The sequence below is a fragment of the Denticeps clupeoides genome, chromosome 8 (assembly GCF_900700375.1).
Source record: "Denticeps clupeoides chromosome 8, fDenClu1.1, whole genome shotgun sequence".
In the NCBI taxonomy this organism is placed as follows: Eukaryota; Metazoa; Chordata; class Actinopteri; order Clupeiformes; family Denticipitidae; genus Denticeps; species Denticeps clupeoides.
In genome coordinates, this window is record NC_041714.1 from 5,880,253 (window position 1) to 5,895,803 (window position 15,551).

Below are 15,551 nucleotides of genomic sequence, written 5' to 3' on the forward strand. Positions count from 1 at the left end.
GAAATGATGAATTCTCACATTGTATATGTCATATTGTATATGAGTAATATTTGTATTGTGATTCTGTTTGTAACTCACAGCTACAGCTTCAGCTGGCAGAACAAATCGAACTGCTTGATCATCACTTACTCACTGTTCACTTTCAACTGTTCAGTCTTTCTCAGGGTCACGGATGCCAGAGTCTATACAGGTCCATCCCAAGACACTGAGAACAGAGCGGGGCACCAGCTCACTACAGGGCACACACACATCATTCACTCACCCACTAGCACCTATGAACATGTAGTGCACATGCCTTTGGATGGCGGGAGGAAACCGGAGCACCCAGAGAAACCCACACCAACACGGGGACAGCATGCAAACTCCACACACACAAGGTCTGAACCTTGGAGGTGTGAGGCCATGTGACTAACCACCACTCTACTGTGCGGCCCCCGCCCGATCTTGCAATGTATAATTTATGAATGTGCACACTTCATTTACTGTGAGCAGTATCTGGAAGACAATAGATTAGGAGTGTTAAAGCTGTTCTTGGGGTAGGGAGATTACAATAAAAATGTAAAGCACAATATAATTTTGCTCATTACTCTACTGTGGGCAAATTAACATGATAACCAGTTGTCAGGAATAGTAGAATTCTTTTGCAGCTGAAAGATGAAAGAGAAAGAAAAAATGCAATATTTAGCCTTTAACACAGGAGATAAAAGCTCTTCATAGGCACAGTGAAAGTGATTATCCTGTCAAGAAAAATTGCATGCAGACATGCAGCAGTAAAATGATATTTTTTCACAGGGGTCCAGGGGCGCTCTGGAAAGGATCTCAGAACATTCGTCAACTGGCAGCGTTGGGGATTTTCATTGGCCCATGTTTAGTCCTGACAGATGCTACAGAGAAACTCATGGCTTTGCTCGAGCTCCAACCTCCTCGGCTGCTCAGCCGACTGTCAGGTTCATCTGCACAGCAGCTGCCGATGTGTGTTTGCTTGCCTGTGTGTGCCGAGAGGGGTGGAGTACGGGCAGCGTGGCTGTGATGAAATATAAATCTGCTAAATGACTGTCAGCTTCCTGTTTAACAGTATTCAATTGAAGGCACAATTAATCTGAATGGCAATCAAGGTCACTACGTGAGCCTGCTTGCTGGAGAATGTCCCCCGAGGTTTCGCATACAGAAGGACAGGCCTGATCTTCAATGCCTCATCTCGTTTGCATGGTTTTTGCCTTTAATCCGCAGCGGAGTAGCAGTAGACCTGGCCTTTGTGTTCAACAGTGATTGAGAACGGAATGGCATCAGCAGGCATGTTGCACAGAGAGTAGGTTCATTGTTCTGCTTGAACTGGTAATCAATTGGATGGAGGTGAATCGCAAGTGATGAAAATGCAGGAAAAGTGTGAGGGAGAGTGAAAGACAGGATGAGGCGACTGGAGTCAACTGATATTTCCATTACAAGGAAGAATGAGCATAAAGAGCTACAACACAGCTGCAACTCCATGATAAACCTAGGAGTGTGCGTGCATTTCTGAATATCAATGCATGCACTTTTAAGGGACATTGGAATTTTTTCCACTCTAGAGCAGCGAGCGTCGCTTTGTAGTTTTAATCTTAATCTTTTAATTTAAAATTCATGCAGCCATATCACACTGAGCAGCTAATAAGCGACGCTTCATCTTCCAAATCAGAATGCATTCATCCAAAAACGTCTTTTGCTCTGGGATCTCATATCTGCACTTCTAATCATTGTGATCACTGACAGGTAAAGTGAATATCATCGATTATCTTGTTACAGCAGCACCTGGAATTTAGTGGAATATCAGGCAACGAACATTTTTATCCTTGTTGAAAACAGAAGATTGGGTCAAATTGTGATGACAGCTGGGTCATAGCATCGCCAAAACTGCAGCTCTTACAGTAACCAGGATCTGGTCCAAGGAAGGAAAATGATGAACTGACGGCAGCTTCGTTGATGGCCAAGGCTCACTGATGTACATGAGGAGGACAGGCCGGCCCATGCTGTCTGATCCAATAGGACTGTAGAACCAACTACTAAAATCGTTCATGATTGTTCTGTTGCAGTTTGTTGCATATGGGGCTGCAAAAAACTACTTCTCTATTGGAATTTCTCCAATTGCTGGACTTCTTAAACTTAAAGCAACTTGTTGATGTCCCCACACTCAGTGGACCTGGTCATCACAAACTGTGCTCCTCTCATCAAAGCCAGTAAGTCATCAATCGGCATGGATTTTCAATCCATTTACATTTACAGCATTTACCAGACGCCCTTATCCAGAGCGACTTACAGTCAGTAGTTACAGGGACAGTCCCCCCTGGAGCAACTCAGGGTTAAGTGTCTTGCTCAGGGACACAATGGTAGTAAGTGGGATTCGAACTCGGGTCTTCTGGTTCATAGGCGAGTGTGTTATTCACTAGGCTACTACCACCCTACAATCCACTGCTAAACTGATGACACAGCAATGCCACAGCTGCAACCACATCTTCATCATCACCATCATCTCACTATCTGCCTGGAGAAGATAAAGATTTGGATGGAGAACAATTTCCTCCAGATCAACAGTTCCATGACTGAAGCCATACTGGTCAACGCTTCTCACCAGATCAAGATCAGCTGAAAAGCTGGTCCATGCCTTTATCTCCTCCAGGCTGGACTACTGTAATGCACTTCTCTTCGAGATCACTAGCAAGAGCCTGCAGAAGCTCCAATACATTCAAAACTCTGCAGCTAGGATCCTGATGAGAGTGTGCAAACCTGAGCACATCACTCCCATCCTCCTCTCACTTCACTTGACTTGCCTGATCAGGGTATATGATATTAGGAGGCAATGGAAGCTGTTATTTTCCTGGTTTTTTATTGGAACAGCTTTCACATTCACATATGAAACTGACAAGCATGCATTTATACTACTGAAAACTCGCACACACACACATATGAAACACTCACACAGATACATGTGAAATGGACGTGCACACACACACACACACACACACACACATATGAAACACTCACACAGATACATGTGAAATGGACGTGCACACACACACACACACACATATGAAACACTCACACAGATACAGGTGAAAGTACACACACACACACACATATGAAATGTTCACACAGATACATGTGAAAACCACACACACACACATATGAAACACTCACACAGGTACAGGTGAAAACCACACACACACATATGAAATGCTCACACAGATACATGTGATGGACTCTTATGTAACAAACAAAAATTTAAATTTTTACTATATCCGGAAGTCATTTCACTATATCCGGAAGTCGGCTCTATGGATTCTATTTTGGCGACCCGATTTAAAAAGCGGTAATTGTATTTTGCGCGTGCGCAGTCCGAACCGGGTCGCGACGTCGCTCTCCCTTCCTGACGGAAGATTCCGCGCTACCAGCCACAGCGCGCCTCCTATGAATATTCTAATCTTTTTCATTTTTTTTACTTAGCTCATGGAGCAGTGGTGGCCTAGCTGTTAAGGAAGCGGCCCGGTAATCAGAAGGTTGCCATTTTCGAATCCCGATCCGCCAAGGTGCCACTGAGCAAAGCACCGTCCCTTCACACTGCTCCCCGGGCGCCTGTCATAGCTGCCCACTGCTCACCAAGTGTGATGGTTAAATTTAGAGGACACATTTCACTGTGTGCACCGTGTGCTGTGCCGATATGTATCACAATTCACTTTACTTTTTATGGGCCTTTAACAAAGTTTAATTTTTGTTTGTTACATAAGAGACCTTTTTACCTGTACCTGTGTGAGCATTTCATGTGTGTGTGTGTGGTTTTCACATGTATCTGTGTGAGCATTTCATATGTGTGTGTGTGTGTGTGTTTTTCACCTGTATCTGTGTGAGCATTTCATATGTGTGTGTTTTTCACCTGTATCTGTGTGAGTGTTTCATATGTGTGTGTGCGAGTTTTTAGTAGTATAAATGCATGCTTGTCAGTTTCATATGTGAATGTGTGTGTGTTTCACATGTGTTTGTGTAACAAAAGTCTGAAATATTTCCTAAACGGCCCCTCATATGAATGTGATAAGCATAGAAGACTGCTGTGATTTCGCTAAGAGAAATTTAAATGCATCTAAAATAAATGTACAGTGGGTACAGAATGTGTTCAGACTGCCTTAACTTTTTCACTCTTTGATATATTGCAGCCATTTGCTAAAATCTTTTTTGTGTTCATACATCTGCAAACATACATGGCAACAATTCTGTGTTTCTCTGTCGATATGGGGGCCAGTGTGTACATTAATGAGGAAAAAAAATTTACCTAAATGATTTAGGCAAATGGCTGCAATATAACAAAGAGTGAAAAAATTAAGGGGGTCTTAATACTTTCCATACCCACTGTAAATAATTACACTAAAATTACATCATGCATTGATCTAGTTCATCATGACTAATCACAACCACAGTTAAAATTGCACTATTTACTTATATATTTCAGACATTTAAACAAATAATTAACTGGGAAGTCTGAATGGCAAACCAGGAAATACCAGACATTTTTTTTTATAAAAAATCTTAATTTTGATTTTGGAAGAGTAACCAGCTACTAACTCAAATTTCCTCAGACACTTACCTCTGAGCTGGTGGACCTATTACTCTGGATAAGGGCATCTGATGTCAAAAAAATGTACTGTAAAGTGTACATTCATAATTTGCATTAATAATACTTTATTAATAACGTTAATAGCGATTTAACAGTACCACTTTATAGACTTTATTGTCATTTTATGTTTTTTTTTGTTTCATCAGAACGGCCAACTGAAACTTATTTCATGGCCTCAGAGAGCAACAGAGAGAAAAGCCATCAAAAAAATCATCACCCCCCCAAAGTCTATGTTACTTCAAAAAAGGACATGCAGTCTCCCATTCACGATAGCACAAATTTTCTGAATATGTATCTATATGTTGTGCCCGGAGGGTGAGTTGCAGGTTTTCTGGCGGCACTACAGCATGTCATACTGCAGCAAGTTTTTAAATATACATGAGCGTTGCAGGTGTTCATTTCCAGCATAGCAGGATGCCTTTTTACCATTTGCAAAGACAACAAGGAAGCAAAACCCTAATTTTGGAGCTTTTGCAGTCAGATGGGAGGGGATGGGTATGCAGGTTGTTTTAGAGAAGCTCTCCATTATTCAGCCAGAGTTTGATTCCCAGCTGTGCCATTCTCAGCTGTCTCTGAGGGTCTCTAAAGATTGAAGTAAAGTCCCCGCCACTCCTACATTGGAGTGGTGCCTATCAATGTCCTCCATGGAGCTTGGTTTTTCCTTCACTACTGACATGCTGCAATCCCATGAGGATTCTGGAACATTCGTGAATTCTCAGTAGGAAACAAGCAGGCATTCTGTCCTTCCGTGTCTTCTAACACTGATGAAACATGAACATAGTTTACTGAGGACACAGTCCCGTGTCACGGCGGCATGGTGCAGGGACGGACACATTCACACGGGTTCACAAACAGTGGGGTTTATTGCATTAAACAGGTACGCGCATCACAACAGGACTTGCAGATTGAGGACCCGACAGGGAAGTGATACGAGGCGACATTTATACACTCACAACCGCTGCACACATTCAGGTTAACAATGAACACAACGAAGCTCCAGCCTGAATCACGGAGCCGGATTTCCCCCTCAGGAGTCAGCCGATGATATCCTGACACATTCCTTTCCCAGCTTATATGTGATGTTCTAGTACAAGCTGGTGTTTGACAAAAATCAAACACACCAAATGGGATGCTTAGAGGCATTAGTCCATCTTTACTGATCAATGGATCAATATATTGAAAAATACAAGGAGACACCTGGAACACTGGCAGAATATGGAAATGTGAGACACACTAGTTCCACAATCTGGATGTGTGATTTCTGAAATGAAAAGATATGCACTTGCCCTCCCTATTTCTCTGTACTACGCTGTATTAGAGGTAATGATATTAATCAAGTTACTGCAAAGCAATTAGCTGTAACATCTAATTTCGACTAATTACAAAGAGTTGTGTGGGCAGATCAAAAAGACTGTAAGCTGAATCGACCAATCATATTGATGATATGACAAAAAATGTGTTTTATCCAGAAGCAGCAGCCACATCACTCAGTTGTACTGCGGTAATGGATTTCAAATGCGTAAATGTATGAATCAGCCTTTAAGGGCATATTTAGAGGCATCAGTCCATCTTCTCGTCTTTGATCAATGGATCCATGTTTTGAAAGAAACATGGGGGAAACTGGAACATCTGAGAATCTGAGATGATATAAGAGATAATGAATTTGGTGCTGGTGCAACCATGAGGATAAAGGCCGAATTGTGATGAACATGGTACGGCACAGTCTCTATTCTAGACACAGTATATTATTATCGCTGTTACATAGTTAAATGTTTCATGTTCATTTAAGGCTGTTGCGACAATCCTTCCAATTCTTCACTTCATAAAGCTGCTTGTGGCTTTACGGTGTCAGAATCATTTTTAAAGAGATGCATACTCTCATACATAATTGCAAAATAGCAGATAATAGTGAAAATTAGAATAATAAAGCAATTACAAACGTTCCGTATGTGGTATCTCATAAGATTGCTCGAACTTTCGTTCATAATAGTTTCAAGCTTGTGAAATATTATCCGCTTAGAGTTTGACATTGTGTGTTTTATGTATCTGTACATTAAGCGTCCTGGTATAAATAATAATAAAAAAGAAAACATGATAAATATGTCAATGTTGCGTGATCATTTACTCATTAGATTCCATTCTCCCACCATCTGTCTCCACGAATTAACACAGTTCTATGTCCTTCCTGCTACTGCATCTCATATTTCACTGCTTGCATGATTATGATGTTGTTAATGCGCCTATATAAAATGCTACCGACATTAAATGCATACTGCTGAAGTAATAATTGATTGATTCACGCTGTGTGCATACTGTACATATGACCTGGGAGGTCGTGCTACACCACAGATAATAGTGATTCAGTGCATTAACAAATAACACCAAAAATCAGTCTGTGTAGTTTCAGTCATTAAATAATTCCAACACTTGTTATTACACAGCATCCTTTCAGGTCTCTAGACAGACGTTTTCCACAGGGTGCAATGGTCTGCCTAGCTTTTTTTCTAAGGTGCACCAGCACAAAAGTTAGGTGCACCAAATTTTCAACCACGTCACATTTATTACCACATTTATTTACAGCTTCACTTTTTTATCGCTGTTCACATAGGCGGTATTGATTTTTAAAGGATTATCTAACAAAGTTCTTAATTTGAAGCACAATTCTAGATGAAAGGTAACTTACTAAAAATGTGTTGGTGCTTAAAGTGCTTCAATGAACTGAAATTAAAACAAAATAAATGAAATAAATGATCATTTTTTATAGTCCAAAAGCGAATCTGTGCCCAGTGACAGCCCTTAAACATCACCATGTGTGCAAACCTGGTGAAGACCTACAGGAAACGGGGCAGTGGTGGCCTAGCAGGCAAGGAAACAGACCTGTGACCGGAAGGTTGCCAATTCCAATCACGAAACGACAAGGTGCCACTGAGGCTCTTCACTGTGTACACTGGGTGCTGTGCTGGGGTGTGTCACATGTGACAATCCCTTTCACGTTTCACCACGGTCACTGCAAATCTAGGCTACATTACGCAGTATTGAGGCTCAGTATTTTCTATTGACAAGATACTTCTTTTTTGCACCATTATACAATATGATTACCTGGATTTTTTACATTCTGTCCCTCACATTTGAAGTGTACTTATGATGAAAATTACAGACCTCTCTCATCTTTTTAAGTGGGACAACTTGCACAATCAGTGGGTGCCAAATACATTTTCGCCCCAGTGTAAATGTCATATCATGAGACATTGTCACCTCCTGGCTTCGACTCAAAGAGCTAACTAACTCTCACAGGGTGTATTTTAAGGCAGATTTCATTGTCTGAGCAACTGTAGCCATATCTGCTCATAGCTGCTATAGGAGATTTACTCTGACAGTGGGTTAGAAGAGGGCAAGATACTCTGTCAAGACCAGGCCCAGTTCCGTGTTCTGTGATAACCACTGTCGTGCAGCGAGCTGACTGGCGATTCATCATATCCAGTGAGCAGGAGCGTGATGAGAGCACTTATGCGCTTTAGCCCACACTTTCGCCCCACGCACGGTAAATCCTGGAGGTGGCATCATCACGAAAAAACCAATGAGCTCTTTTCCGAAAAGCGCTGTACACCCATCCTCAGTCGCATTCCAACATTTGGTTGGCACTGAAAGCAGAAGCCTCCATTTGGTTTACACAACGGCACCTTGTTTATACATGCCGCTGACTGGGAGCGGGAACGCTGTGCTTATTTTGGCGAGGCACGGTGACCGTATGTAACACAGTGAAAGGTTGTGTTTCTTTTGCTGTGCAACAAGATGTTTTGATGTCGTCCAGGCCCTCAGTCACGCTAACACAGAGCAGATGACCTAACAGTGCAGTGTCACGACCTGATTCCTCCACCTCCTCTCTCGCTCTCTTTTTTAGTCACCACCCCCCACCACCCTTCTCAGATGCAGAAAGTGTTGTATCCATAGCTGGACTTTGTGAACTTACTGCAACTCATAGACTCCGTGACTGCCTTCCTGTGAGCCTGTTTGATGATTGCTGCACAATGCTGACGGCTACTCCTCAAACTCTCACTGCAACACAGGCCAGGGCCCTCGCTACCACCGGCTGGAGCTTTTATCCTGCAAAATGCTGGCCTTTGCATGCAAACGTGCTGTTCTCCGAGGAATGGCACTACCGGTGGTCTACATTATCTCAAAAACTCAACACACAGGGTCCAAAAATGTAAAAAAACCTTTTAAGGTTTTATAACACACCCTATTGTTTATAACACACCCTATTCTTTAATTGCATTTAATTAATGCAGCAGCTACATGAAATAAAAAGAGTAAATGGGTGTGTGAATCATGGATTTAGTAGCCAAAGACACTCGGCTATGAAGCAGAAGACCACAAAAACACAGGTTCGAACCGCACTTACTACCATTGTGTCCCTGAGCAAGACACCTAACCCTGAGTGTCTCCAGAGGGGACTGTCCCTGTAACTACTGATTGGAAGTCTCTCTGGATAAGTGTGATAAATGCTTAAAATGTAAATATAAGAATTTTCTCATTTCATTACCATTATTCCACAAACCTGTGAAGTTAAAGTGAACACTGTCATTAAAGGAAAGGAAAATATATTTAATTTTTCTAAAGACCCAACTTCAGAATAAAATAATGTGCAATTACGAAGCTTCATTTAGAGAATAAAGGATTACACAGGCTGTCTCCGAATTTGAAACACACATTTAAACAAGGCTGACATGACCATCTGTAATTTTACGGTATCTTTCTTGCATCCATCCTCGCTCTATGCATAAATCCACAAATATCCTTCACGTATAAAATTGATTCAGTGATGAACTAAAAAGGAATGAAATCGTGCTGCATTCTCGTTTCAGCGGCGGTGCGACTGACTATAGCCCACGTCATGCAGAGAAAACCCGGCAGGCATCACAGCACTAGCCTGTGGGAGTACACAAAGGATTACACCCCACACATCTCATTATGCAATGGAAGCTGAAAGCAAGAAGAAGAAAAAACACGCACACAAACAGAAGTGCTGGGCTTTAAAGCCTTGTGAAAACTAAAGGAAGAGCTTTTGTGTTTGCAAACTGATTGATAAATTGATTTATTACAAAAGATATGCAAAAGGTTACAAAAGACTACCTTTATTTGCCAAGAACACACGCACTTATCAAATTACTGTGAGGCAAAGGGTTGTTTGGGCAAATAAAAGAACTCTAAGATGAACCAACCATAATCATTAAAAGCCAAATGTGCGCAGAAACCGCATTCTAAAGAACCTTCATCCAGTTCAGACAGCAGCGGCAGCAGCAGCCACGTTGTTACTCTGTTATACCGCAGTAATGAACCCATCAGCCTTCAATTAGACGCTAGCCGCTGTCGGATGTGCCCACTCACTGTTGTAAACCGCTTTCCACGGCTGGTACCCATAGTAGCCGGTGATCCTCAGGATCCGCTCCTCTATGGACGCGCTGTTGATGTCCTCCACCGAGCGGGACGATTTCAGGTCCTCTTTGATGGCCTCGTCCACCACCAGGTACTTCAGCTGCCGGAGCTGGGGGCTGATGTCGGACAGCCGTCTCGGACTCACGTCTGGCGATTTCCGCATGCCGCTGGAAAACAAACACAACGGGGGGTGGTGATACAGGCTGGAGAGCGCGGGGTGACAGGCGCCTGGCACCCCGGGGTGAGAGGACCCTTCCATCACATGGGTGCTATTTAATGCGGGCACCGAGCGTGGCAGGAATCCATAAGACCCGAGTGTTGGTGCATCATGTAGTCCCAAGTATGCGGTGGCTGGAAGGCTTGAAGCAGCAGCGTTAACAGGCATGTTCTCTTCTCCCCCTCTCTCTCTCTCTCCCTCCCTCTCAGTGATGCTGGCACCACACATCAAACAGGAAGCAAACTACTAACATCTCCCAATGCATTCTCACTGTGCCATTATCAGACGCCCTCATCCAGAGCGATCAGTAGTGACAGGGACAGTCCCCCTGGAGACACTCAGGGTTAAGTGTCTTGCTCAGGGACACAATGGTAGTAAGTGGGGTTCGAACCTGGGACTTTGAGTTCTTCTGGTTTGTAGGTGAGTGTCTTACCCGCTAGTCACGTATATAACCATGCAGGCCCTCCAGTGCCTTTCAATGGGTTTGGGGAGGATTGTTGTGCCATAAACTGATTTTTCTAACAAACTACGGTGCGCATTTTTGTTTTTCAGAGACAGTTGTGGGAAAAGGTAAAAACAGGGTGCATTTCGCATTAAAAAAATGTAATTAATTCCCGTAATAAAAAAAAGAGCACTTTCTTTATCAGTAATCTTTTTTGGTGGATGTGAACCAGTCCGCGATCTGTGTGCGCATGCGCGTTACTCGATTAGTCTTATTTCCATAAAAAAGAGGAACATGTGTGAACTGTACACGTACTTTGTACACCAACCCACCCACCAAACCAGCAATAATCACGAACCCAGCGGCGAAACTGGACGCTGTGTGCGGTGCTGTTACAGCGTTGCCGGTACGGAACCTCTCGGTGGCTCGGAGCGGCAGAGACTACCGTCCCGGGCGCAGCGATACTTCCCGAGAAGCAAAGGCGACAACACGGGCCGCAGTCTCATCAAAAGAGGAACGCGAAACGCGTGGAACTTTTTTTTTTCGTTCGCCGCGCTCCAAATGTAACCAGATCTCGCGAGAGGAGTCGGCGAGCGCGTCAATTAGGACGTGTTTTTAAAAAGAGTGGCTTATAATACGCGGACCTGGCAACACCGCAGCAGGCGACAACTCGAACCCATTTTTGTCCCCGGCAAACCGGCAATAACGGGGTGAGGGGCAACTCCCATGCCAGACACGACCATAATAACTTCAACAACAAGTAACGTGTAATAACATGTAATTACATGAGTAATATGTAATAAACGGCTCATAATCACAAGCATTGTGCCTCGAGCCACCTGTCTAAATCTCGGCCCAGGCAGGTAAACGGGTAAGAAAGCGGTCTCTGATAAATCCTCCGAGGAGTAATGCCGCAAAAGAAAGGCTACAGTTGCGGGACGTGGGAGCGACGCCCGCATTCGCTTCCCCGCTGGAGAGAAGGAGCCTGCAGCCAAACGATGTCGAGACGCATTTATCGTGATGTGCTGCCTGGTCTTACCAGAATCAGGCGACTGTAATACGTTAATAGTTGTTGATGACATATTAATTATTAAAAACAAACAAACAAGCAAAAAACTAACAAAAACCCAGCTCCACTGTCCCTATAATAAAAATTATTCCGGCAAGCTTTGATTGCATTTCACACTGATTTAAAGTGTTACCTTATTCTGAATCTGACACAATCAGATTTTTTAAAATTTATTATTAATTATTTTGAAATAATCCAAAAATCTTACATGGGTATTAAAGTGGTCGGAGGTCCCAGGTAGCACATGCAGTCCCTCCGCGGCCGCCCGACTCTGTCCCACATCGTGGCCTCGCCGTCGCCGTACATCGTCCCCGCAGCCCGCTGCTCGGCAAATCCGCCGCCGCGGCAGCGACCGACATACTACCGCCGCACGCGCGCACGCACGCGCGCACGCCCGCACGCACGCACGCCCGCCCGCACGCGCGCGCCCTGACATTTACACGTTCCAGCGGCGACACGCGCGCCCCGGCGCGCCAGCGCAGCGGACGACACGACGACAGCGCCACCTGATGGCGTTAATGACCCGGGGTGTCGAACGATGTTAAACTAAACAACGACATACGACATTAAACCACTATTCGCGTTTTTTTACGTAATCTGGCAACATGCACAATTTGCCTATTCTCGTTACTTGACGTGCCTTGTCGTTGTTTTGTATGGTTTTATACAATCTATTGTTATTTTAACTTTTTTATCCTTTCGGCCTCCCTGCCCTCGCATCTCACAATGGAAAATGTACGTCTTGTCCATAATTGTTCTCCAACTGTCAGCACGCCCATCCAGCTGCTTTAACACCGAGTTATGACTAATTATGGTCACTGTGCAATGGTCTCTTCAGCTCACCAGCACTACCCCGGCAAACTAACATCACACCCTACTGCAGGCCATCGCTTCAAACCATCACCTGCCACTGTCCATGTCATTCTGTGTGAAGAGTTGGTGGACTCACCTAATTAATATGACCTAGCAGGCTTCTGCTGTAGCCTGAACACTAACAGAAGCACGTAGATGGTGGCGGGTTGGTCAGCCCTGCACACGCTGAAAAGGTCTCCCGGCCAAATCAGCTACCCGAGTAACAGCATGTCCCGGACTCTGCTCCGGCTATTAGTGTTTTATTAAGCCACATTGCAGAGCCTCCACACTGACTCACGCACAAGGGAGTACCATCTGGTCCGCAGAGACGCTGCAACCTGTCATCTTCGAAACATGCTAATGAACTAGTTATTTAAAAGAAGCTTATTTCTTTATTCTTTCAACAATAAAATTTTATCAATATTTAGGGAATCAGGAATTAATCAATTCACTCAGAATTCCAAAGTGTCAATTACTAAAGTCCACTTTAATACACAGTCACCTAGTCAACTCTCCTCAGTTAGGCTGTCCTAGTTAGGGTACCGGGCCACTATTGCACTAGTATACCACCAAGATGGACTCATGACTGAGCATCACCAGCATGGGCAATCTTAGAACTAATGGACTTTTTACACTCATGACTCTGTTAACAGTAACACTGCAGTGATGCCCATTACACGCTCTTGCTGCCCTGGAAGTGGGTCCCTCATTTACTTTCTTCCCATTTTTTTCTCCATGTAAGGTTTGTAGGGAGTTGTTCCTTGTGTCCTGAGAGAAGTATGAGGGGTGTCATCTTTAGTGGTTTCTTAGCTTGTGATTTTGTGATATACAGAATAAATAGTCACTGTTGTTGTATTTACATAAATAACTATAATTACTGAAACAATCGAACTAACACTTTGAGTTTAAAAGAAGACTTAACTTAAGTGAAATGCCAGTGGTGCATTTTAATTATTGTTTTATTTATGTTGTCCTTTGAAGTCTTTTTAGAACATTCCCTATTTGCATGATCAGTATCAGCACATGAATGATCAATATTGTGTGTGTGTTGGGTGGGGGCTACTATTGTGGATTGAACTGTTTTGAATCTAATGTCCTGTGCATGCTTTAACAAAACCCTTCATGAAGCTGAGACTAAGTTCAGGGTTCAGGCTTGGTCACACTGCCAGGTTCCCCTGGAAGAGTCCAGTGGTCGAAATCAACTCACAACCTTGGTTCTCAAACTGGGGAGCATTTGATTGCAGTATTGACAGTGGATGACAGCCGATAATTATTAATAGTTATAAATACACCTATTGTACTATTTAAAGCATGACATAATAATCATAGATTTTTGGCAGTCACGAATGTCACCAATATATACGTTTAGAGTTTGTTTATGCATTCTTTATTTTCCTTGTAAATAAATATCATTTCATTCAAAAAGCACCTCTTTCTCCAACCATCCGACTGTCGGGCATGACAGACTCTGAAAAAACAAATTCATGTTTGTCTCCATATCCGCCACCAAAAAGGGGCGTCCAAACTTTTGACTGGTAGTGAAGTTCTTGTTAACTCTAATAAGATTAAAGATTATTGGTTCAAGGTAATTTGTGTTAATACGTCTGTTGTCTCGCTACCAGCACGAGGACAGAATAAAGAAATGGCCATTTTGTTTATTATTTACCCTCAAATGGTAACGCAGATACCAGCACTAGCGCTTCAACACAGAGGAAAAAGACAGAAAGTGACACAAAAGAAGAGAGAATGGACCCTGTGTGTAGCCCTCAAGCAGCGTGACACCCCGATGTGTTGCGACTGCCTTTGTCTACGACGAGGGAAAATTGCCGACTAGTATAGGGGAGATAGTGGATAGTGGGGAAATCATCTGTGATTTTCCTGGGATTGCAGGCTGTCTCCACTTTCATCCTGCTGGCTAAAGATGAACAGATGAAACAGTATCATGCAGACTGAAGAGGGGAAAGATATTTTTAGACATTTATTGGCTATTTGTTTTCACCAGTTGTTCCTGTTCTTGTTGTTTTGTTTAGTTTTTTTAATGGAGATGATCTGGACGTCAGTAGCCACAACATCACCACCATCAATGCTCCTGGGAGAGACAAGCCATCCTTTCTAAGGCAAATAATAAGAAGCCATACAATAAGAGTACCAACAGGACAGGCAGAACGCTGAAGGCCCAGTGTGGAATCTGCCCTCCCGACTGTCCTAAACAGGTGCTGAGGCTGTGGCAACTTTACTGCAACATGGAGGACAGGTGATGTGTAGAAGTTATTTAGAGGGATATAACCACGGTAAAATAGAATGGAGAGAAGGCGATAAGATTTTTGAGCAGCAGAGGGATTTGGGGTCTTAAAGAGGTTTAAATCATGAACCGCCAAGGTGCCACTGAGGTGCCACTGAGCAAAGCACCGTCCCCACACACTGCTCCCCGGGCGCCTGTCACGGCTGCCCACTGCTCACCAAAGGGTGATGGTGAAATACAGAGGACACATTTTGTTGTGTCACCGTGTGCTGTGCTGCAGTGTTTCACAATCACTTCACTTTCACATTTCTCTCCATGGACCTGGAACATTTGTCATTTGAAAGCAGAGAATATTACATTTTGTACCATCTTATGTAATTAATCTCTATCGGCTACAAGCTCCTTTCAATTTTTGGTGCTCTGTGTGCGTCTTTTTGGTTTATTTCAAATTAGCTGAAGTAAAATAAACACCAAACTGATCTCAAAAATTCTACCCAGAAAGTAGAATTCAGATGTAACCCCTGAAAAAAAGCACACTGCAGAAATACATATTTGGGTAAGTCTTTGAAGGCGTGTGACAGTGTGATCTGAGCCACATGCTTGGTGTTTTCTACAGTATTTTTTCATGCTTCTGTTTTTCCTCATCTTTCCTCT

The 15,551-nt window shown here is 43.3% G+C and overlaps 1 protein-coding gene across 3 annotated transcripts in view; it reads right to left on the reverse strand.

Moving 5' to 3' along the window:
- slc35f3b (solute carrier family 35 member F3b) overlaps positions 1-12,231 on the reverse strand; it is a 59,087-nt gene extending 46,856 nt beyond the window's left edge. The window contains exons 1-2 of one of the 3 annotated variants that reach the window (XM_028990060.1): positions 11,050-11,186; positions 10,028-10,242 (exon numbers count right to left, since the gene is read on the reverse strand). In XM_028990060.1, coding sequence (XP_028845893.1) covers positions 10,028-10,238 — 211 coding nt within the window. In that variant the 5' untranslated portion in view covers positions 10,239-10,242; positions 11,050-11,186. Of the gene's footprint in view, positions 1-10,027; positions 10,486-11,049; positions 11,187-12,011 lie in introns of those variants that run through there. The other 2 variants (XM_028990059.1, XM_028990058.1) reach the window with 2 other exon arrangements.
- Positions 12,232-15,551: the final 3,320 nt, after the last annotated feature.